Genomic DNA, 25,997 nt, shown 5'->3' with positions numbered 1-25,997 from the left:
AACTTATTGTATACATATATATATTGCGTAAGTATGTATTTACAATAAGAACTATTTTAGTAATAATTTACCCATAGGTAACAATAAAATATAAATAGATATCCAGATTGATAGACTTGCCCTAACATGAAAGCTGGTTATCATTTCGACGAGCTGGAGGCAAATCACATGACCATATTTTTGGCACCAGGAGAGTGTGAGAATGCTTTGAATAAAATATCTGTTGTACGCTGACCGCCAAAGAGAGCATATTGAAAAAACCAGACTCTGCGCAGAAAACTAAAGTTCGCTAAGATAAGGCAACGGTTTGAAGCACATTCCACTGTGGCACTTTTCTGCGCTGGATCTGAATATTCATCTTTAACCGAAACGCCTTCAAATCAGGTTGAATAGTGATACTAAAAATGAGTGAGGTGGGTAAATTATAACACATTTGTAAAAGTGTAAAAAAAAATTCAATTTTGGAAACAAGCCTGAACTTTTGTTTTCCCGATTTGGGATTTGTGGTTAAGTTTTTTAAACAGCCAGCAATGTGTGCGCCATTGTGAAAAGGATTTGTAATTCGTAAGCAGATTTTATTTTCATAGAGTAAATAGTGATATTACAATATGAGTTACCTGTATACTGTTAGATTCATTTATTGATGAATTATAGAAAGGAGTCAGTCATGCCCCCTTCCCGCTCTGCGCAACATGGTTTGTTCCCCTTTCCCTGATGGGCTAGTCTTATCAATTTGGATGCCCATGTAAATATCACACTTCTATCTGATGAATGTCGTAATATATTCTGATGTTTCCCTTTTTACAAACCTCCCATATCCAAAAAATTATCGACAAAATGAGGATGATCTTTGAAGATCTGTTTGACAGATTGGTAGGTATGTTTTGTGATGCATTTGGGCGTCATCCGCAGATGTTTGGTGTTTTCGTCTTCTCCTATAAGCTTGAAAGAGAGAGATTTCTGTTTTGATTTGACAGATATGCCAGATCTCTTGCTGTCTTTTTGCATAGTGGGGATTTCATCTCCGCTGCCTTCACCTGTTACACAAAAGAAAAAATATTTCACCAGAAACCAAAATGACAACCACATACATTTTTTATTCCATTAAACTCAGGAATCGATATTTAAGTTAGATTGGTGAGTGAATTTTGCTTACCGATAAGTGATGCTTTTTTCATATTGCACACATCTCCATCCAAGACACAAGTACACTTGGTTTCCTTGCTTGCTGGACTAGGTTTATCACTTGTCACACTCGCCTCTGTGCTAACCTTACTGGGTTTAGCAATCGATGCACTGGGATCAACGCTAACTCTGCCAGATTTAATGATACCTTCACCAGGTTTAAATGTCCCCTCACTTGGTTTAGAAGTCCCTTCACTGGTTTTAGCTAGCCCCCAACTTTGTTTGGCATTCAACGATAGGCTATCTCGAGTACTGGCCACACTGTGGAGTTCAGCCAACTCTTCAACTTCTTCCGAAGCTTCTGGAATTGAATGCAAATCGGAGATACCCTCAGTCTTCACGAATATTTGTGCCAAATCCGACAGCTCTTCTGTAAATGAGATACATTCACAATAAAAATTTATACTTAATCAATATTAGATTTATGTCACAGTATGTCAAACTGGGAAAACTGTCATTGAAGATTTGCATATTCGCTAGGTATGTGCAGGGCCGGCCCTGACCTAAATGGCGCCTGACACTAGTAAAAACCTCAAGGGCTCTGTATTAGGTGTTAGGTATTATCAGGGCCTTGGCTCCTTGGCAAGTCAGCGCCCGGAGCGGACTGCTCCAGTTGCGCCTGCAAGGGCTAGCCTCGCAAATGTGGATATATGTATAAATGTGAATCAACAGTTGGAAAATACGTGTATTACAATTTGAAAGTATTGAGCAATATTCTTATAATAATAATAATAAATATTTTTTTAATATCTTCCTTTTTTTATTACAAGTAGAGATTTAATGATATCCTCACTGGGATCACCCGTGCTGAGGATTTCATTTACAGGTCAAAATTTAAATTCATATATGAATAATATGAAATATTGAAAGAATTATAAATATAATATGTAGTGTAATTTTAGTGGTTTCTTTTTCAGTCTGTATTAATTTGGTTTCAGTATATTTTGCATCCAGCTTTTTATTTGAGCTTTAAACTTTAAGCTGCGTTCAAATGGACGGGTTATTTCACCTCCATGCGGCACATTTTTTCTTCTCGTCTCGCCGACCAATAATACTTTTTAAAACTGTAATTAAATATATTTCCCATGATCATTCTTTATGTAAACCTTGCTCAAATTACGCATCCATATCTTAACTAATCATAAATTACTCAAAATAATTGTTTTGGGGCAATGTTTTTATAAACAACATAAAATATTGTGGAGCCAATAAAACATTACTTTTTAGGTTTAACAGCCATTAGAGCGTTTTTATATTTAAAAAATTCTTAAAATATGTATATTTTTTCCAGCGAAATGAGATTGTTAAATGAAATTCACAATTGCTAAAAAACCATCGAAAAATCAGGCTGAAATAAAAGGCGGTGCACGGTTCCACTAACATCGCAGTAATTGTCTATTGCGCATGCGCGCCGAGCAAGATCGTATGAACAGATGCGGTATATTTGAAATGAACTAAAGGGGAAAGCCTGTCTCGGGGGCTTGAAATCCTTACCCAAGATATAAAAATAAATTTATTGAACATATTTCTAGAGATGTCGCTAGAAATATGAATGGGAAATTTTTGCCAATGAATTTTGGTACCGTATCGTGTTTATACGCAATACAGCGAGGTCTCAAACCGAGAAATAACTATAGTTGGCTCCCGCGTGAGAGGCTAGCGCGATGAACTAACTATAGATGCTTCCCGCCGGCTGGGGGTGAAATGTTATGATGTTGTTGTGACTTTTTGAATGAGAGTGGGATACACTTTACAGTGTTTAGAGCCCTAAATGAAGGTGTTTCATTGTTGAGGATCGTGACTCCTACTCCAATTTCCCTGATGAACTGCACATAATGGCTCCTCCACTCCTTGCGACTCAGCGCTGCGTGGAGAGCCAAGGACACAGGTGATATTTGATCACTCCAACGCATTGGTGATCTTCCTCTGCTTCTCCCGCCAAACATTTTGACAGTGACCGTGACCGAGTTTCTCCAGGTTGGCGTTCTCAGTTTGGCGAGCAACATGTCCAATGTGTCATAGGGAACGCTGTAGGCAGACGGTTGATAGCCTATTGCAGAATCCTAGCTCTGTCAGAAAGGATATATTAGTGTTCCTGGCTGTCCACGGAATCATTAAACAACATTGTAATGGAAGTAGGAAAGCAAAGGAATATAAATCTCACGTTTTGACGCCATCTCGTAATGGTCATAGCTGTATGTCTGAACCTGGTCGTATGTCGCCAGAGCCAAGTGCTTCAAGTGTGGCGGCATATCGTAACCTAAAATGGTCTTGAACTTGCACATCTCCACTGGACACTCCTGGAAGGAAAAGGAAATCAGATGCGATGCATTCAAATTATGTAAGTGTACGAAGTTGTTTTGGATTTCCAAATCAGTGAGGAGAAGTTTTACGGCCCTCTACATTAATAACCAAATTCTCTTAAGATGATTTTGCTATCTACAACTAAATTGAAGATTGCGTTCCCGTCTTTTTCTACCATTATCTTTCACGCCATATATTTATTTATTACTTCTTACAGAATATAAAGCAAAATGTTTCTCATGACAATCAACCTCACTAGGACTAAGCCTGTATCGAGGTTAACAATTTACACATTTGAGTGAACACACAATGTTAAAAGGGGAAGAAAAAATTTTTTACGAATGAGTGGCCAGTTGTAAACATTGAGAATTCATTGTTACAATATTTAAACATTATCAGAATAATAAATCATTATTCCCATTCAATATAATGACTGCACATATAATACAATAAGAAACAAGGTAGGCATAAAAACAACTAGGGTGACTCTATTTTAAAAAAATGGAACTCAAAAAAATCTTATTATTTAACCTCTGGTTCGTCAGCACGTATTATCCAAGAACACTATTAAAATAATTTATCTATCCTTGGGAAAATACTTACTGATTACTGGTAGATTATATATTATTTTTATAAATATATAAACACATTATCAGGTAAGACTGCAATTTACAAGAACATTGTTTTGCTTATAAGTTTTTCGAAAATACAATCTGCACAAGGTGAAAATTTAGCATCGAAATTAAGGAAGGATTATATTTGGATTATACACTCCTTTCTTCATTAATCCGCTCCACATGTCCAAACCATCTAAGCATCCATTTTTTATCTTATTACTATGGTTTTTGAATCTCCAGATTTGTTTTAAAACACATACGCCTCAGGGATCTCATTTCTACAGCATTCAGTCTACTTTCATTCTTCCTATGGCAGTCTCATTTCCTTATATGTATCACGGATCAGGGTTGGTATCAGCACTCCATTGTGCTGCAATGCTTGACTTTGCTTTGCTTCTTTGTTAAATAAAAAAATATATTACCTTTAAATTGGCTATGATTGAATGTCTCAATGGTTTCACGAGCGTCAGACTGTCACGATGAACACTGCAATAAAAAAATAACAATACTCTGTTATTTCAAATTATAAAATATGGAAAAAAACTGGACACTGCCACCAGTAGACACGTGCTCCAGTGGGGGTCAGTGAAATTTTTAAAAAGTTATACTGGACAATAAGTAGGTAATACACCTACTATCAAATATACAGATCTATAGACTAGCCCATGAGATACAATTACTGATACAAATATTACATCAAATTAGCTCTATAAATCCTTTACCCTCTGCAACTTCAATTGCAGATCCAAAATTAAATAGTTAATCGAAGAATATTCAATGTTTCAAAAATTCGGCCTCAGTTATTCAAGCCAAACTGTCAAAAATGTATAATGCAATCACATATTACAAGTGGTTCTGTGATATTTCATTAAAATGAAAATTCAACACACCCTTAAAAAGTGATATAGAGTTATTAAAAGTGATGAAAAAAAAACTAGGTTTAATAGTTACCTATGTAACCTAGTTTTTGTTTCATCTCTTTTCATGACTTTATATCACTTTTTGGAGGTGTGTTGAATTGTCATTTTGATGACATACCCGGTCACCTTTACAAGTTATGCTATTCTGTGTGTAACGGAAGTACCGCTCCGGGCTCGGCCACGGCCGCCCCATATTGAATATGTTATTTGCTCTCTTATTAAATTGGATAAACTGCTAGAAATATGTGTGTAAAATAATGTAAATTTAAAATGTATGTGATCTTGTATATCAAAATTAATGACACGTCAGAGCTTGGCTGGAGGAATACGGGCAGAGAATTATAGAGTGTGAGAGCTGGTGAAATAAAATGCTAATGAGAATGAGAATGGCATTCAATTCTGGCACGATTATGAGAATCGTGCCTACACAAAAGAAAGCCGTGGTTACGTTCGGCCACGGCCCGAAATTACCGGCCGAGCGGCGGTAAAAGGAGCGGCGGGGCGCCGCCATCGCGTCCCAACACAGCTCCCGATTCCGAGAATCTAAGAGAAAGCGGGACCCGTGGGAGGGTGGGGCCCGCGTCCTATAAAACGGGCACAAAGCCCTTAGAAAGGCAGATCTCCAGAAACCATCACCAGCTCTACAACTCTCTCTCTGCTCTGCCCTCTACCTCGTTCCGACTTCTGTCTCTGCTCGCCTTCTTTTACTCTGACCCCCGCCTCATCCTGGACCACGGACTTGCCTACCCCTTCGGACTAGACCCGGGATCAGCAACAAGAACTAGCGACAAGCGATCGGACCAGCTCTACAGCGGCTACAGAGACGGCCTCGTTCTCCTCCCCCACGCCACTGAAGGACGACATCTCACGCCTCCGTGGATTGGGACCTCCGGCCTTTTCACAGTCTTGTGTATCTTACTCTGTGTGATACACTGTGCAAAATACCCATAAGCAAGTCGTTTTTGTACGCTACATGCTCTTGTCAAACACGTATTTGGCATTCAAACACCTAGGCAGGTGGGAGTGAATACGCTTGCATGAAATTCAAATACTTTACAGCTTTTTAGATACTGAATACAAATAGAATGCGAACTATTGCTGATATCTTTGTGTTTCAAACGATTCATAGATATTGGAACAGAGAGAATGTATATTCCGACTCGCTTTGTGCGCAGTATTGCTGATTATGTCTAGAAAAAACAAGTCCAAAAGGGAACACAAGGGATGCGGAGCATACATTGACCACATGTTCGGTGATTTCTGTATTCACACATCGCCGACTCTAAGACCTCACTCATGCATCATGTGGGCACAACGGCTATGGTAATATCTTATCTTATTGATGGAGGACCAGGGCTTATGTCATAAACCTTATGAGGCGAGAACCCAGGTTGTCATGTATGAGATGGGCATTTCTCAAGTAAGCCGATTGCATTCAAGTGAAAAGTTGAGAGAATGTTGATGTTGAAACATGGAACATAGTAGGTACAATGGGCCTAAGACTGGAGTGCTTACGAGAGCTTTGCAGACTAACTCATTAGTTTTTATTGTTTACAACAAACCTGAGTCTCTCATCGGAACCGTCCATGTCATAAGCTGTTGACATTGCTGCCGACATTTTCCCCATCATTTCTGGAGAACTTTCGGAACCAATATCGGGAGAAAGTCTTCTTTCGAATTCCTGAGAAGTTTTTCTTTGGATTTCGGGAGAAAATTCTTTACCACTATTTGGTATGAATTCATAGCCATTCTAAAAAAAAATTTAAACTATTATGAATCATGTTTTTTCATTTTGACAAAACAGGACAGTAACAAAACAGAACATTGAAAAAAAGTGATGAAAAAAAAACACAAAATCACATTAATACTTTTGGCCGTGAAAACCTCAAATCATACTTAACCTAACATATTATTTTATCAAGTTCTATTTTGTCACTGTTCTGTGTGATCTGGTTACTCGATGTAACATTCCTAATGTATATAAATATATATATTTAACATTTTAGTAAGCATACACTGAATAATTTGAGTTTTAAATCAGCTAGTTTCGAACATAGCCATGTCTTCTTCAGGGCACTGTGACAAATGTTGTTTCATCATATAAGATTATAGATATATTATATTCGCTATCCGGCTTTGCCTGAGATTTTATTTTTTACAGTCAAATAAATATTTCATAATTAAAATAAAATAACTTTGTTTAAATACCACTTTATTGTATATATTTATAACCAACCGGTTTCAGTTCAGCCCGAACCTTCATCAGGGTTAATAAAAACATATTAAATTAATTACAGAGGTGTGTGGGTACTTATAGTTAAGCTGGAAGAGGGAGAGAGAACATCAACTATGGTGGGGGTGGAAGACTTAGGTAGGAGAGAGGGGGTAAACATAGGTGCAGGAAATGGAAATATATTTAAAATGGGGCTGTTTGTTAAATCTAATTGTTTATTTAGTAACCCGCCCGTTTATTTAGTAGTCCACCCCCACCATAGTTGATGTTCTCTCTCCCTCTTCCAGCTTAACTATAAGTACCCACACACCTCTGTAATTAATTTAATATGTTTTTATTAACCCTGATGAAGGTTCGGGCTGAACTGAAACCGGTTGGTTATAAATATATACAATAAAGTGGTATTTAAACAAAGTTATTTTATTTTAATTATTATAATTATGTATACCCACAAAGTGTTTGCTACAAGTGAAAAAAAAAAAAAAAAAAAAAAAAAAAATTTCATAGTTCCACAGCACATAATGAAAGTGAAACGCAACCTAGAAATGTTAAATAGAAAAAAGAAAATTGCAAATTTCATGACATCGGGTTCACAGTTTGCGAGTATTCATTGCTCAAGACAAATATATTTTTGCTCGTTAGTTGCTGTACATTGTATTGTCAATTCAAAACTAATTGATTATAAACTCAAAAAAGTGGTATGTATGTGCAAAGATATTAATTCCACATAGCTCCCAATTTTCAAAATGCTTCATTTTATATAAATATGCTGCTTTAAAAGTTGTTTTTTTATGTTACTTAATTGAAATTAAATTATGTGCTTTATTTACCTTTTTCAATATGCTTGTACGTTGGGTTCTGGAAAAATAATACTTGATTAATAAAGGCATTTAAATATAAACTTCATTGAACAATCAAATTAGTTCAAGCAAATACCCTAGAATGTTAATACATAATACGTATTCTGTAAAGTATGGACAGTATTTAATTGTATTGGCTGGCAAATCTGGCCGCTAGAGGCATAATCCTGCATAAAATCCATTCAAATGTATGAAATAAACCAAGCTTCACAACTTGTACCGCTATGAAGCGCTAGTGTAGCATACTGGCATCAGAATGTATGCGAAATGTTAGAAGTTGGAGGTATTATAACTATCCTACAGTATATTGTAGATCTTGGTAAGAGCAGTGGTAGTTGGTAGTTAGTTAGACGATGGGGTCTATCCACAACCAGAGAAAAATAGTTCAACAAAATAAATAAACATTTTTAACATAAAAGCAATTAAGAAATTTACAATACAAAGGATTTTTTCAAGCACGAAATTAGAATAGTTCCCACGGACGAACCTTGTAGTTTAAGCACAGTAGCGAAGTTTCTTTCACAGACCACGCTATATTTTCGTGGCTTTGCCAATTTCAGCATATCGCTCACCATACATGTGTGGCAAGCAATATGCTGAACTAGACTAAGCCATGAAGCGAATAGCGTAATGTGTCACCTACCTTAATAAAGCATCCATTCACAATAACATAATAATACACAACACGCTACTTCTTGAGAGCATTGGCCAAGCGCAGTGCGCACCGCACAGTAGGGTTATGTCACCGAGCTTTTTCGCTTGAAATTCGTATTTAGTGCATTTGGAGTGATTCCTTAGAAATCCCGACCTTGTATGTGAATCTCACAGAGTTTAGGGACTGTCCCGCAAATCCCGCTGCAAGAATTGAACGGTTTGCTATTTTTGGACGGGAATCGCACACATTCAAATTAAGTGTTGTGTTCCCACAAACAGTTCTCCAACTCGTCGTGGAAGGAGATTATAAATAAATTGTTCTTTGTGATAAATCAGGGATTTATTAATACTTCGCGTATTACAATGGTGACTCGATAGTCGACCTAACTAGAAGCTGGCTAAATGTGATCTGAGACACCAAGTTTGTCTGGGAGCCTTCTAACTGGTCCTGGCGACTACTGGCCACTGGCTGCCATCTTGCGGACTTCCACGCAAGCTCTATACACTGCCCTCTATGAGTGCATCTGTGAAGCTCTTACTTCCCAACATTAAGGTCGCATTATTTTTATTATTTTGTATTATAAATTGGTATATATAATATCTAGAGAGATCTAAAAAACATTTTGTTTCAGACATGTCTGTGAACATTTTTGTTCACAGACAAGTTTGTTGTTGTTGTAGAAACTTTATATATTCTTCGGGTGGTGAGATTTCATTACACAAAAAAAATCTGGTCCCCACCTTCGAAGAAGTGCTCAAGCCGCCACTTGGTAAGAGTATTCTATTCAATCAGAAATTTACTTTCTTTTGAGTTTACATAAAAAAAAGAGGCCCCCGCACAGCATCCGCAAAGACGGGCAGAGAGAATTAAACTTGTATAAAATATTGATAGTTTCAAAACTTACGACTTCTCAAGCATTTCTACTGCCAAATTTGAATATCTTGATGTAGAAGGTGTATTCTAAAGAAGAAAGAAAAAAACAATAATGTAAATTACATTTGGCCTGTCGGTGACATGGGTAAGTTGGTTAGTAATGTCAATCATTCCTGCGTAGTGGGTAACTTTTGATTCTCAATTGGAACTACATACTTATCATAGAGATGAAGTAGGTATCATAGACATTCAAATTAATAGACTTGCCCTAACATGAAATCTGAGTATCATTTCAACAAGTTGGAGGCAAATCAGGAGACCATACTTTTGCCACCAGGAGGGTTCGAAAATGCTTTGAATAAACTATGACATCAGTCGTACATTGACCACCGAAGAGCGCACATTGAAATAACCACTCCATGCACATTAAGTTAATGTTCACTAAAGTAAGGCAAAGGCTTGCGGCGCTGTTCACTGTGGGACTTTTCTGCGCAAGATCTGAATGTTCGTTCTTAAACTAATCGCCTGGCGTACACGATCAAAAAATCATTTCTCTGCATACAGGGTGTCAGGGGGTAAAGTGCACAAACTTCGGGAGGTGATTCTTGTACAGGTAAATAAGACAATTTCAATGTCTTAAGGTAGTTTTCAGGTACAAAAATTCAATTGTTTGTATGGAGAAAATAATAATCTTCCGTGGAAAAGTATTTTTGTATGGGAAAAAAATGACAAAATTTCTAAAAAAGTTTTTTTTTTTTTTTACTTCTACCATTTTATAGAATCACCTCCCGAAGTTTGTGAACTTGACCACCGGACAACCTGTATAAGCAGCTATTCTGGGGGAAATTCTTATGGTAGATTATAACCACATATTTTCATAAAAAAATATATAAACACTTCATTATCTGGTAAGACAGTATAATTTACAATAAATCTTTTTGCAAGAAACAAGTAAATTATTACGAAAATCAATCAATCGAATCAGCTAGTGTAAGGCGAAAATTTGGCATCATCATGTCAAAGATACGTTACTGAGACAATGTGTGTGGTTTCACTGAAGGTCCAGTGGACATACTTTAGCAGGCTGTTTGTAAAGCTATTACACTAAATTGTGAGAATGTGGAGAAATTCAAACAAGAGAACAAATCGTATAAGAATATCCCCTTCACCAGTTTCCCTGTGGCACATCTATGCTGAAACAAGGGACTTCCGATGCTATAGTCTGGCTGGATAATCTCAGCATTCCACTTTTAAATTCACCAACTCTCGTCTACCATATGAAAAAGAAGAAAACAGATTATGGCTCAATGAAAATACATTTTCTATAAATTTTGAGGTTAGGTACCTGAAAGTTAGACTTTTGCATCTTAGAAAGGGAATCATGAGGATGACGGAGCTCCTGCGATTTCTTAAGGGACTCCTTCGCCGCCCGGCAGCCTTCTCCATTCAACACTAGAATAAAGGTTCAATTAAGCATTTTTAAATGAGTTGATATAATATTTGTATGTACCTACATATTTCTAAATATTTAAATTAGGTCAGTCGGGGGAGGTGCAGAAAATAAATTAACAAGTTAGATTCAATAACCAATAAGTAGCAAATTAAATAACTTCTTGATCGCCGATGCTAAATTTTAATCTAAATTAAGCTTGCCCCATGAAAGCAGGCAAGTATGTCTATCTATTGAAATTTTTTTTATAATAAAGTAAGAAATTGTATATACATATATTTATATACCTTGTAGTATATATCAGTAGTATTATATTAACGTACTACAACAAATATCTGTCTTGTATAAATTTATTCGAGACCTCCAAGAAGAAGTGAATGTCTTCAAAAAGACCCGCTGGGTGGCGACGAAAGAAATGTGCGGACGGCGAAGCCCCAGTGTTGTCCGGACAAAAATATGGTAAAAAACGGCACGACCTTCCCGACACAGTGAGACCCCTGCCAGGTTCCATCCTACCCCTATTAAACTTATTGTGAAATTAGTTCGTTCCTAGATATCACAAATTGCTTAGTTTTATCATAAAACCTGACAGACGCACATGCCTCTTAGACGCAGTTCCCACGGTTGACATTACATTAATTATGTGACGACCTGCATTGCCGAACGGTTAATTTCCAAATGATGAAACATGTTGTATGTTGTATGCAAGCAATACACTTGTGTGAGTTCAGTGTTCGCATCAACATTCGCTGCGATGCCTTTCTATTAAAATAATAATGTTACTGTACGTATTTTCAAAATCTTATATTTCTGATAGATCGTCACCGATTGCTTTGAAATTTTGACACAACGTTGCATTCGAATAGGCGGGTGTTTTTATTTACCTATATTATATAGATGTCACCTGTGACAGGTAAAAACATACTTTTAGGTATAAAACAGCGCCATCTGTTGGACAAACATGCTATTTAAAAAAAAAACAGCACCATAATAGCTACAGTACAGCTAGTAATATTATAAAGTTTGGAATACTTACGCCATTTGGGTAGATAACTTTCAGAGCTGATAACATCCTCATTTTCATAAACCTTTTTGGATAAGTCAGCTTTTTCGCTCATATCTCCGTAGACTATGAAGGGACGTTTTGCTTTCTTATGTGGCCTAGTTGCTTCAGTGCCAAAGATAAAGTGACTATCTGATGAACCTAGAAATAAAATGTAACATGAGATCTTACACCACGGCTGATAATTAATGAACAAAAGTAATTGTAGACAATCGACCTTTTTCACTTATTTCCTCACCCCCCTCCTTCATTTGCTGATCTGCGAAGCTTTGCTCCTTGTTGCGTCTAGGCCGTACCTCGCAGTGGGCGCTCTCAACAAAGATCTCTTCTAGGTTAGGTAGGAAACCCAGCTAAAAAGTTTTATGTCAGTTTTAAAACAAGTAAAAACAAATACATTCACAACACGACTACCATCATAAATTTAGGAGCTGGATGCAATAATAACTAAAACGCGCACAATAACAACTTAAAACAAGCTAATAAAATAAAATACTTTTTTGTTTTAAAACCACGATATTTATTAATTTAAGAACCGACCGGTTTCGCTTTACTTAAGCATCATCAGGGTACAAATTAATACTAAACAAGAAGTACATAATGTGTGTATATATATAACAAAATATAGAGGGAGACAACATGATACAAATATAAGCAACACAAAGACGGTCATAAAATACATTAACATAAGTGCCCAAGTAATGGAAAAACCGATAGATAATTATGTAGACTAATGGGTTACATCAATAAATCGGGAAAAACAAAGCATCAACTGGCATGGTGGTAAGGAGGTAAGGAGAACTGGGAATTTTTTATGGGTTTATTGGAAACAGACCTAATATTGGACTACTTGATATGTCTAATTGATTATTAAGTATCTGACTATTGGTTTTTACAGCTTTTTTAATTTCTAGTGCCTCTAAGTTGTTTAGTCTGTTACCATGCCCGTTTTTATGTAAGATCTTAGCACCGGTGCTATGACAGAATGTATGATCTTTATCGATCAAATGATTTGCGAATTCGGAAAAACCGTTATTGTAATAATGTTATGATACTTAATAATCAATTAGACATATCAAGTAGTCCAATATTAGGTCTGTTTCCAATAAACCCATAAAAAATTCCCAGTTCTCCTTACCTCCTTACCACCATGCCAGTTGATGCTTTGTTTCTCCCGATTTATTGATGTAACCCATTAGTCTACATAATTATCTATCGGTTTTTCCATTACTTGTGCACTTATGTTAATGTATTTTATGACCGTCTTTGTGTTGCTTATATTTTTATCATGTTGTCTCCCTCTATATTTTGTTATATATATACACACATTATGTACTTCTTGTTTAGTATTAATTTGTACCCTGATTATGCTTAAGTAAAGCGAAACCGGTCGGTTCTTAAATTAATAAATATCGTGGTTTTAAAACAAAAAAGTATTTTATTTTATTAAATATGTCAAACCACAAAGTGATTGCTTTCTACAATAATATTAAAACAAGCTGTTTTTGCTTCCGTCGTCTTTTTGGTATCTCCTATCCCTTCTTTATCTGCTGTGTAAATATTCTGTACCTCTGCAGATTTTACACAAACGGAGCTAAAAGATTAAACACAAGTTACTAGTGAATACACCTCTCCCTTGGCTCCCCGTACTTGCAAATATAACTGCGCTAAACATCAGGTGAGAGATTGCAACACTGAAAGATTACAAGAAGGCGCTGCAAACAACAAACTTTGAATTGCATTCTCAATTCATCGTTTCCATTAAATTTAAACTCATCAAAAAACCACATTTTCATATTGCAATAAGTAGGACAAGGCAATGCTGTTTTGCCCCAGCTTTGTCGTGTTCTATTCATTACGCTTACATCAACCTTGCATTCTTTGCAAATCTCCACTTTTCTCACGCAATCATACATGCTTTTACCACACTGACACTATTCTTTATGTACGTAGATACCTTTACTATTATTTTCACTTGACGGATACAGACATTTTTTGTGTTAGGACACAATAGGTTTATGTGAGAATTTGTATAAATATAGCTTACTTGCGAAGGCGGCAGGTTTGTATGGTAAGAGAACAGTTTCCTGAACTCCTTACAGAGACTTCTCATGTTGTCTTTGATCTTGCTATCCATACAAGAAGTGTACTCTAGTTTGTCTTCTGTTTGCTCCAATTGCTCCTTGTAGTTCTCCAACTTGTCCTTAAGATCGGCTATTTGTTGGCCATAATCTGCAGACAAGTAAACAGTTCATTTTGATTCTATCATTATGGACATACATCACAGAAGTGTGATCCATTTTATTTTACTTTATATAGTCCCGACTTCTTCACAACTGTATACCATAGTGTTACTGTTAAAAAATCTGAGTTTCCGATTTAAAAAACCTGCTTGGAAATGTTAAAAAATTTCGGGATATAAAAATTTCACCTAAATATAAAAAGAATTTACATTTCATGCCAAATATTTAAATTTTTAAAAATAATAAGTACTTTATTCTTTTGATAACTTTCACACTTTTTGGGAATGCATACCAAATTTAGGTCAAACGAGCGGGCTGACGGTCTACCAAGAAAAGGGGTGAAAGCACCACTAACGGGATCCAAGCCGGCCATACGAGAGATGGCCTGCTACACCAACATACATACAATGAAAGGTAAAGATGAAATATGGAATGAAGCAATCCGGAACACCCAATACAGCACCCTTGAGGATATTGCCATCTCAGGAAACATGCAGTTGTTGGGAGTGGAAAACACCAACAGTTGCAGGAAATGTGAAGAGGATGAAGAGACTCCAATTCACCTTTGGTGCTAATGTCCCGCTCTGCTGGGAACAAGGCTCAGAGACCTGGGAAGAGACATTGAGGAACCAGAAGACATAGCCACATGTCCAATAACACCACTGGTGAACCATATAAAAGGGACTGGGTTACTGTTAAAGAAATTAGGTAAAATGGGAGATAGCACTATGGACTAAGTGCTCATGGGATTTATAGGTAAACCGTCTCCGCTCCATTAAAACAAAAAAAACTAATTTCGGTTGTCGGTGCATGCGTGATGTGAAATACTTCAATGTATTCCTGCAAAATGCTTAAAATAATTTATGTTCAATGGAATTTTAATTTTCTAAATTGGAACTGATGCATAAATAATAATATACATACTAGGTAACAACCTTATTTTATTATTTAATAATTCTTTAATTAAAATGTGTATTTCTTTTGTGTTATTCTTATTGTTAAATGTTTAACAGATGCTTAAATGAATCCATAGAGTGAAGATACGTAACTTAAAGACAAAGCGTGTGGATTCACTGAACTGGGTCCAGTGGACACACCCCTAGCTATTTCATTCATACACACATATCCTTTTCATAAGCGGTGCTACATTTGTAATTCGATTAATATGAATATAACGTATCTTGTATGTTCATAATGTTATTAGAATGATGTCGTAATTTTTTAAGTTTACTAACATTCGATGGGTAAAATTTCTTTGTTTGAAAGGCTGTGACAAATAATTTTTTTATAAATTCTTTCAGCTTCACAAATCCTACTATTATAATATCCCATGATATTTGACAGGTTACTAGTTCATAATAATATATAATCATGTTGTGTCTCAAAGAAAATTTTAAAAATACCCTTTTCGATGATGGCCTGTTTAATAAGATAGTGATGTCTCTCCGAGCACACTGTATAGAGGACGTCCACAATTCCTCGGCATTCTATCTGATGATGCAGAGAGTGTAGTCGTTCATTCAGCTCATGGGCGAAGCGTGCTTGTTCCAAACTGTTGGACACACAAACAAAATTATTTATTATATATTTCATGTCAAGAGAGTGCTTAAAACAATTGAGGATGTTACAATTGTTTAAATGCTTTTAAATAATGCAACACCAAGTTGGTTAAAAAACAAAAGGATACACATTACTTTGCATTAAGCGAACCTATTGCTCTGTCGTCGAGGGGTTAGGTTCTCGACTAGCTATCCAGAGGTCTCGGGTTCAATCCTGTCGTGTGCAAGTAAATTTTATTTATTTGATTTTTATTATTTCACAATTTTATAATTTAAAATAAAATAAAGTATATTTGCGGTACATTCCAGGGTGGAAGATACTTTCAGTATCGCCCTGGTGTAATCACCATTCAGAATTGAAACTTTACTTAAAATAGCTTTAGCTGTGTTTGGCGACCACATCTGAATAGCCAGGTACTTCTCCACCTTCTTCTCCCCATCTCCTTCCGCTCTTTACTACCTTCAGCCTCACAACACACCCTGATTGGGGATGCCACACTATCAATGGCTCCAGATGGTTGGGAGCAGTTGGGACTCTTGTGTGGTTTTCACATAAAAAAATCACTACGTCCAAGTGAATATTTAACACATTAACGGAGACAAGGCCGGCCCTATATGGACGAAATTAGTTGTTTAAAAAAAAAATCCCATGTGACATTTAAAAAAATTTCATCCACAAAATGTAGTGTTTTATGGAATTTTTTCTTTCATAATACGCCCCACTGTTAACCCGCCTGACAAGTACAGTTCCCCTGATATTACACAATATAGACAGAGGCGCTCTTGTGAGGTGTCACATAAAAAAAAGTGCAAGCCACCAATTAACTACTAATAAATCACGCCCTACCTGCGAATGGGAAGAGAAGTGCGTCGTTCACCTTCTTTTTTAATGTCTAGTGTATTTTATTTCAAATATGGAATCATAAAATATCGTGAACATTGTTTTTTTAATTTTTACATTTATTTTTAATTTCCACTTACGCTATGACTTCGTCAAAGTGCTCCTTCAGTCTCGTGGTCTCTTCTTTGATCTCATTCTCGAAGTACTCCGTCAGTTGCTTGGACAGTTCCCTCAGGGCCACCTCCCCCTGCAGCCGGTGCATGTTCGCCATCCTCTTCTTCATCTCCTCGAGCCTCTCTTCCATCAGGAGGTTGTACTGTCGCTGGACATTTCTGACCTCACCCTGGAATCAACATTAAAGCCATAATGTTTATCTAACACTGTGTCCAAACTAAAAATTAGTTTATTTGAATAGTTTTAAGGGTAAACATTCAATTATTCATAAACTGCTCGTTTATAGATGGCGCTGTTATAATTATTTAAAAAAAAAACACTTTCTACAAGTTGTGCTTTAAAATAGTAAGATGAATTGTTTATTTGTGCATGTACTTATGATAATAAATAGTTTTTTTTTGTTATTTGTTTTTGGGGTATTATGCCGTGTTGCGCTAACTCCTTCTTTAGGCTAAAGAAGGAGTTAGCGCAACACGGCATAATACCCCAAAAACAAATAACAAAAATACTTTTGGCCGTGAAAATCTTAAATCATATAAATAGTTTTGTTCGTATAAAAATTCAATTCTTTTAAGAAAGATATACAAATACAATATAGTATCGGTGATTCAATCCAATATTGGCCTTTCCAGTAACACTCAGATATTAGTTGCTACCTTACCATTTTAACCGGGCATTGCCCATTTCCGCTCAAAAGTCAATCATTAAGTAATGCAAAATTGTAAAAGAGTACAAAATCGAGCGAAATTCAAATACCTTTTATCTATGAATTTGTGCAGCACAAATTTTTACGATTTATTGACTTCATACTACACATATCTATGCAACACATAAACCAGACATTCTTACTAAATACACTTAACCTCTAGAAAACTGTTTGTGCACCAGTGACATAAAAAAAGTTTCCCGCCGAAAAACCGTTCATGCTAGCAATGGAATTTCACCCTAGCTGGAATTTTTTGATATGTGATTAAAACCTGTATGTCATGAGAAAGTGCTTAAAATTTTTGAACAGAATTGCTTGCACTTTAAACACTTTAGAGATAGTTTTTTATTCCATTTTTGATTCCATTTTTGATTTCCCTCAAAAAGGATGTGGTGTTCTAAAGGTTTAAATGAATTTCTTAGAAAATAGAAGAAAAGTAAAGGACTTTTGTTTAAAATTATTCGCTCCAAACTAGACTGTTGTTATCTCCTGGAACTCATCGACTTTAAAGTATCAAATCGAGAAACCAGGAAAAATACATTATTCGTCAACAGTAATTCCAGAACTAACTACCACATAAAAGCTCCTATTTCTCACTTTCACACTTGGAAACAAATTCACCTCAAATATTGACATAATCTAATATAAGTTTACCTGTTTACAACAGATACACCTGAATTATATTTTTATGTAGAATAATATTATTATTTAGGGGCATATATAGATGGAGCTATAGTATATATTTTTCCTATTGTTCACTTGTAAATTATGTATAACTTAAATGTATTATTTTTTTATGCCATCTGCAATTAAAAAGTGGTTTCAGATTTTATCTTTCTTTTTTCTCTTATTTTTAATAATATATTATACACATTTAAATGCAACTTCGTTTCCACCAAGTTAATTTTTTTTAATCTAACCATTGAAAACTGTTGTTATCTTGCAGTAATCCTTGTATCAAGCAGTATCATGGAAAATATAAAATTATTTAAAAGCCCATCAGTAATAAAATTAATTATTGTAGCCCTATCCTGTAAAAAGGACCTTTTACAAACACACTCGGGGCTTGTTTGCGGCGAGGATTTTTGTTTAAAGAAACGGTCATAGGAAATTAATTTCGTCAGAATTCGTCAAATAGATATTATTTAATATCTTAAAAAATAGTAACTGGATAATTTTTTAAATGCAGGTCGATTACTTTTAGTTTATCTAGAATTACCTAAATTATGCAACTGCTATTGAGCAACTAGCAATGCTAAAGAGTGGGTATGCAACAATTGTAAAAAACCACTGAAGAACTTCTCTCTAATTTCAAAAGAATTTCAAGTTTTTACCTTGTAAGTATCATTATAAACGTTGATCATTCTCTTGGCATCGCCATCTTGAATTAATCTCTCCTTCTTTACAGCTTTCTTCACACATCTCCTGCAATGCTCCTTGGCCAGCCACTTCCATATTTGGTCATTCTCCGTAATGGCGTTCTTTATGTCCTGCTCTTTCTCATAATTTAGTTTTTCCAAAGTTTTATCCCCGATTTCTGCAAGAATTCAATTTAAATTTAAAAAAGCAAAAAGAATTATATTAACGAGATCTTGAATTGAAAAAGTGAATGCTTTAACAAAGATGAAAATGATAAACTAAGCTAGCGATCATCTAGTGAAACAGATTAGAAGTAGCTTTGTGAAGGGCCGAGAATCGGTATCAAAAATTTTAAATGGCGCTAATCCCACAGAATTTGAAACAGTCCAACCATAGTAACGTTCTTCAAGAAACAAAGTCATTGAACCGAAATCAAATTGATATTATTTTATTTGAACAGCACCCTTGAGGTGAGTATTTCCCAAAACAGCACTATACAAATCATCGAAATATTATCTTTTTAATTAAACCCACAATATGAGGTGATTTTGCACAGAAACGGCGCTATAAAAGTCATCCAATTATTATCATTATTTTTATTATTAAGGTGTTTTATTGCTTATTATGCACACTTTGACCTTTTGAATACATATAATCTGATATGATAACTCTTCTTCTTCTTAAGTCGGTCTCTCAATGCTTAGGATCGCGACCCCCACTCCAATCATGGTGGACAAGGCTTCTCCATGGCTTCTCTACTCCTTGCAGTTCTGCGCTGCCTGGAGTTGACATTTGATATACTTGCGAGCTTTGGGCCAAAAAGGCCCCTGTCTCTTTCATAATGAGTTAATATTAATTTGGTTGTTAGAAATATATGATGTTATTGAGAGTTTGTTAAAAAATATTTGCAGAAGGAACATTGCTGCAATTCGGGGAGGTTTACGAAATTTTGGTGGATTTGGTTAGGTATTTTATGTGTGGTACATATGTATATTTTCATCATATCGGGCGAGGCACGTTTTCATGGGTGAGAATTCCCACATAAAATGTTTCTACGAGACTTTATGAAGGAGGGATTTCAGAGTCATGGTGAATTTGGGAATCCCTTATCAATTTGGGGGCTCCCAGGCTTTCCATGGCTATTCAAATGGCTCTACATATTTTGGATTGTTGGAAGGTTTTTCACATAGGCCCCGAGGGAAATTATTTTAAAACGTCTAGTACCTAATGAGTCTTTGATTTACCTAAAATTCCTTGATGTGTCAGCGCTTTGATTTCCATTGCAGAGACTGGCTTCAGTTTTGGTTGATCGTTTAGCTCATCCTCAGGGTAGACCCACATCTGGTCTCCGGGCCCCTCCAGCGGAGGCTCCATCCCGATGATAATCCGTGACTCTTTAGACATAGTCGAAAAGTAATAGTTTGCCAAGTCATCGCCTAAATTCTCGTGAATCTTCTTATGTATTGGAATGATATCATTTTTCAAATAACTTTTGCGGGTGTAGTACTTTTCTGATAATAATTCCCCAGTTACGTGTGAATCCATAATTAAAACAACAAAAAAATTATACAAATAATTTTGACACTCCCCAGAATTTTGAGACCCAAAAAGAAATGTGACTATTTTAAAATTAAATGATTGAAAGAAAAAAGTTGTTAATTGAAAAAAGGAATTCTTATTTTTTAAATGTTTCTACGGTGCCTACTTTTGGAGGTTACAAAATCATAATATAATTTCTTTATGCATATTCTTTCTCAGTTTTCGTCTCGGCAAGTAAAGTTACATTACCCATGATCTCTCAGATGTAACTAATTAATCAATAAGCTACAAACCTCATCAGTGCGCGTCAAAGATGTCTTAACCCTTTCAGACATTATATGAAAATACACAGATTTCAGACTTTTTTTATCTAGAGCAAATAAAACTTGCAGGTTGTCGTTTTCAAATTTCTGGTATAACTGGCTTTATGCATAATTTTTTTATTATTGGATTTTATCCGCTCGTTTAGGCTATATCCATTTTTGTATTTCGAAACATGATTTTTGCCAAATTTCGCTATTTTAATTTGTACTTTATATTTTTAAATATAAAATAATAATAATGTTTTATTCAATAAATTTGCAACTATAAACATGTAAATAGATGTTGTATCATACGTATCCAGACATCCAGAATTTTTCAAGAAAAATCATATTTACGCAAAAAATCGCAAGAACACTCAAACCCCGAAACCGCTTGATACCGTTTCGCCGACACAATTGGAAATCTTTACATCATAATTACTCAATCAAATGATGTGCTATATGTGATTAATCAAGATAATTACATAGCAATATAATAGCAGAACCTGAAACACATCTGAAAATAACCATCCACTACCTCACTCGGAGCCACCAACCCACGAAATGACCACTGCTAGGGAAGCAACTCAGTATTTACGTAGACCCCCCTCCACTACTCACCGGATGGAATTCCATGATGGCCGCCGTCTTCAGCCAATCACAACCCAGCATATCCCATTGAAATTCTGATCAAACAATGATTACAAATTCAAATGTGACTAATTGTGATATCATCAGACTCAATTTACGGAAAAATGATGCAAAATATAACCACGGAATAAATATCAACGCCAAGAAATGATTATATGCTAACATAATAACATGAAAAATTATACCTAAATATATTTGTTACTCTTTGGGAAATGTTCAAACCAAAGATATTTAACTTCAAACCCAATATGAAAATTTGTGTAATTTATTATAAAATAAATAAACGAGACTGGGGGAGATGGTTTTGGTAGATTGAACTGACTTGGTTAAAGGTATCATATTAAAATATAACTTTCCTGTCAACAAGATAATTGCAGAGAGGAAAAATACCTAACCATTTTACCCCTCACGAAAGAGGATAGAACTCCTCCGAGAGGGCTCGATTTGAAAACGTTCTATAAATAGAGAATCGAATTCCATACAAAGTCAGTTCAACAACTACCTCTGAAAGGGAATCCTCTCTCCTGAAAAACCATCTCCAAGTCTCCAAAGTCTCAAGAAATATTTTCATGTGTTTTCGATTCAGTATTAAATTCAGTTTTTGCCAGTAATAAATTCTTTTCGTCAGCTCAGATCTGGAAATAAATTCCTCTCTGATCGTGGCTTTAAACTCCACCACAAACCTCTGCAACATCTACCAAGACTGAAACGCTGACAAGTGTACCCAGCTACCTTCGTATCTACAGTTATTGTACGGACGGTAAATTGTCTCGTACAGATGTAATACATAACAATTAGATAAAGTTGAGGATTCTCATAACCTGCCTCACTAGGCTAGCGGCTAGCCTGTGTTGAGGCATTTTAATAGTTAATTTAAATACTTGTGAGTATACCTACACTTAAATTATAATATAAACAATCAATATTTTAGTTGCATAAATAGTTTCGAATTTGGAAAGAGGGCACTGGTAAAGGCCCTATTATTATCTTTTATCCAAATTATAATGTTCTGAATAAATATTAAATTTAAAAATTGTAATTGCATAATAATAGGTTTTAAAACTTTTTTCCACTATATTTTATTTTCGACCGTAACCGGTTCCAGCCTGTTAAGGCCATCTTCAGACAGGTACAAATATTCCTATGGCTTATATAATACTTTACATTTGGGGGAGGAGGTGTCATACAAAGGGTTTATTCAAATTATTTGTTAAATTAAATCCCAGGAAACCATAATTATAATAATAATGGTAATAGATATCTACTTGACAAGAGTAAAATCAGAAAATATTTGAAATAAGGTATTCCCTAAATAAATAGTAATCTACGAAAGCTCCGATATATATTTTGCTCTTTTAGGTCCACCTTAGACTTTGAGATATTGTAGCCAGTTGGAACCGTTTCGAAATGTGCGAACGATTTGAAATCAATAAATTATTAGTGAAAATATTAAAATTACATATTTTTAGGGCGATAATCACAATCAGAAAAATAAACTTTAAATCTTCCACATATTTTTAACGGTATTTATAGTTTGTGAAAAAACCCCATTGGGGAGTGCTGTGTAGGAAATGGTTGAAAGTTGGAGAAATAATTTTGGTACAATGTTGAATGATTTCCAATTTTGAATAGATAATTTACTCTAAATATTTATTTACGAACCTAAATCAAGACCAACTCAAGGAAACAATACAGAATAAAATTAAAATATTTACTCTGGGAATCAGAATAAACAGCAAAAAAAAAATGAAAATAACTATGTTGAAGAAATGGTTTATAATGTATAAGAAATGATTTATAATGATGGCAATAACTTCAGTAGGTTTTGGTTAGGGGGAACTGAGATAAAAGAACAAAGATCTATGGTTGAGTTTTACGGGTTCAATTGTGGCTCGAGTTAGTAGGCATACGGATTTGCCATTTTATATCAAGGCGCTGGGTGTCGGCCGTTGGGTGCGAGAACGGAATGATTTTTTTATAACTTATTGGAAATAATTTAGTATTATAAACCATTTAACTGTTTTTTTATAATATTATCAATTTATCAGCACCTTGGCAATCGGCCGCACTCCGCCCTTACCTCACCGCGCTGCCACGGGCCACGGACCTACTAAGCCTACTAGGAGAGGTTTCAACTAATCATAAGCTGGGTGCGATTACAACAGCGCCTTGGCCTTGTGATATCTTCCCTGGCCACTACATACTTCACACTGGAGCAGCGGGAAGACTCAACGGTTTTACCAGTGATGAACACCACCTGCAAGTCCGGTCTCCACCGACGTGGTGTCGAGCCACCGATTTCCATTTCCAACCACTCCACCACCGTTCATCTCCGCTTCACATGGTGTTGACCATCGACCTGGAGGATTCACCACCATCCAACGACGCGGTGTCGATCTTCGGCCTGGGGAATTCGCCACCGATCACGTTCACTACAGTGTCGAGCAACTGTTCGGAGTCATCGCAACATCAACTTCACTGACTCGATAAACGCTGTGGTACATCAACTCACTTTTCATTTGTCTCCTCATCATCTCCAAAGTGGTGACCTACATGCATTCCATCATTATGCACATCAATTATCATGACAGCATCGTCATTCATCGTCCGCAATAACTGTGACTACTTTGGCTGCTCTATGTATTTGGACTATGTTATTCGACTACCTCAATAAAGCCGCTACCAGGACCTCACAACATATGTCATTCGTCTCTTTACCACATCCCCAAAGATATACCAGTCACGGGTAGAAAGCGTAGTCGGAAGTGTATATGATAGCATGAACCTAAAAAGCCCTGTACGGAGCTATTTGAGAACAATTTGAAGCTCGGGGTGAGGGGGAAGATGTATGAAAATAGCCAAAACCCATGTAAATTTTTTAATTACTTATTCCATACTTTGACTCATTGAATATAAAATAAAAATCCTAAACCGTTATAACAAGACAAAAATATAATTATAATTGTTCATTGTGCACCACTCTGCATACACTCTGCCAGGCAATTTTTCCTCAACCTAGATTTAGCTTTGATGCCATTCATACAAAATTGCACTAATCCAGGTTCATGCGTGGCGTGATAGCCTCTATTATTCATTATTTATGGACTCTATGGTCAAAACTGAAGCTTTCATGCAGCCATTTTGTAAGACTAACTTTTAAACTGATTTTTTATGTAAAGTGGTGCATAATTTATTTATTTATACTGGGATTTTACAGACGACAATCCAGTTAACATACAATTAGGTACTTACAACAATTACCAAAATCTACTCAGCCATAGGACATATTAATCAATAATAATAATGAAGTATTATTTTTTTTAGTGTTGTTAATGTAGTAAAAACGTTTTAAAATTATTTGGGGTATTTGATGAGACAAGGAATAAGATGACATTAAAAAATTTAGTTAGTTTTTGGCATCTTCCAACTCACCCCGTGGCTTCAAATTGTTCTCGAATTGCTCCGTCCAGGGATTTTTAGATCTATGAATGCTTTGGACCGCCCGGGAAAGTGCGACGACTTTTTAGCATCACGATGTGAGTGGTTTATTATTTATGAACACGATTCGGCCGGCACGCTGGCGGACTCTTTGGCTTGAGAGTCGAGGCTTGAGAGAAGTTTACGTGTGGTGGGCCCTAATGTATTATTAAAATTATTGGATCTAGCCGTAATGTCATCATAAATAAGGAGATACTTTCGATAATATCCCCACGATTGTTATGGTTATTATATTTGGTTCCTCAGAAATATAATATCGAGTGATCCAGTGACGGCGAAGTCACAGAGATGGGAATTTTGTATAAAGCCGTTTTTGTGAAAAATTACCTCAAGGGAACTATGAATAGTGACTATTTATTTTAATCTTTTAAAATTAATTCGATATATTGTCAGTGCATCGAGTTGGTAATTATTCAGGATCGCTGGCCACGCTCAATAAGATGATTTTAAAAATTCTTTTGATTCACTTTAATTACTATAAAAGGAATCTATCTGCATTTGGGAAATTTTTAATATTAGCATTATAATTTTTAACTACGTTAAATGAACATTCGCTTTCGTTACATGGGATGACATTTAAAATAATCTCTTAATTAAATGTTCTTATATTTGTATTCCTAATACTATACAAGTGGCTAGAAGAGATTAAATGGTCATCCCAAACAACGAAATCGATTTTTCATTTTACCTAGTTAAAAATTAGAATGTTAAAGTTAAAAATTTCCCAAATGCAGGTAGTTGCCTTTTATAATAATTAAGGTGAATCAAAAGGTTTCATTTAAAAAAGTCCTATTAAGCGTGGCCTGCTAACCGAAATATTTATTTTTGAAAAAGGCTTGGCTTAGGCTTGCGATTTTATTTACCGCATGAAAGGAACCGGTTCCTAAAATAACCGGTGCCAAGAATATCGACCATCTCTATTTTGTTCCCTAGTGTGGTCATAGTGCTAACCGTTTCGCGCTCGACGC

At 35.7% G+C, this 25,997-nt stretch overlaps 1 protein-coding gene across 1 annotated transcript; it reads right to left on the bottom strand.

The window, feature by feature from the left end:
• Positions 1–801: 801 nt before the first annotated feature.
• On the bottom strand, positions 802–20,443 carry LOC149411631 (uncharacterized). Its single transcript, XM_089646706.1, has 15 exons — positions 20,284–20,443; positions 19,015–19,217; positions 16,941–17,143; positions 15,804–15,952; positions 14,205–14,389; positions 12,378–12,510; positions 12,134–12,301; positions 10,993–11,099; positions 9,679–9,734; positions 8,090–8,117; positions 6,589–6,776; positions 4,529–4,592; positions 3,350–3,485; positions 1,157–1,555; positions 802–1,037 (listed from the first exon to the last, which is right to left on the bottom strand). Exons 1-15 carry the CDS (start codon positions 20,441–20,443, stop codon positions 802–804), a joined length of 2,415 nt encoding a protein of 804 aa, XP_089502832.1.
• Between the last annotated feature and the right edge of the window lie 5,554 nt (positions 20,444–25,997).

Source organism: Hesperophylax consimilis, chromosome 25 (genome assembly GCF_061612785.1).
Source record: "Hesperophylax consimilis isolate HC1 chromosome 25, BYU_Hcon_1.0, whole genome shotgun sequence".
NCBI lineage: Eukaryota > Metazoa > Arthropoda > Insecta > Trichoptera > Limnephilidae > Hesperophylax > Hesperophylax consimilis.
This window is presented reverse-complemented; position numbering and strand designations above follow the sequence as displayed.

Bases quoted from the DNA above. Each gene is read 5' to 3' on its own strand.
- LOC149411631 (XM_089646706.1), bottom strand. From the start codon at position 20,443: ATGTCTAAAGAGTCACGGATTATCATCGGGATGGAGCCTCCGCTGGAG. The intron at 17,144-19,014 runs GTAAAAACTTGA...TGTTGATTCCAG, and splicing joins TTTATAATGATACTTACAAG to GGTGAGGTCAGAAATGTCCA. The intron at 6,777-8,089 runs GTAAATAAAGCA...ATTTTTTTTTAG, and splicing joins GTACAAGCATATTGAAAAAG to AATGGCTATGAATTCATACC.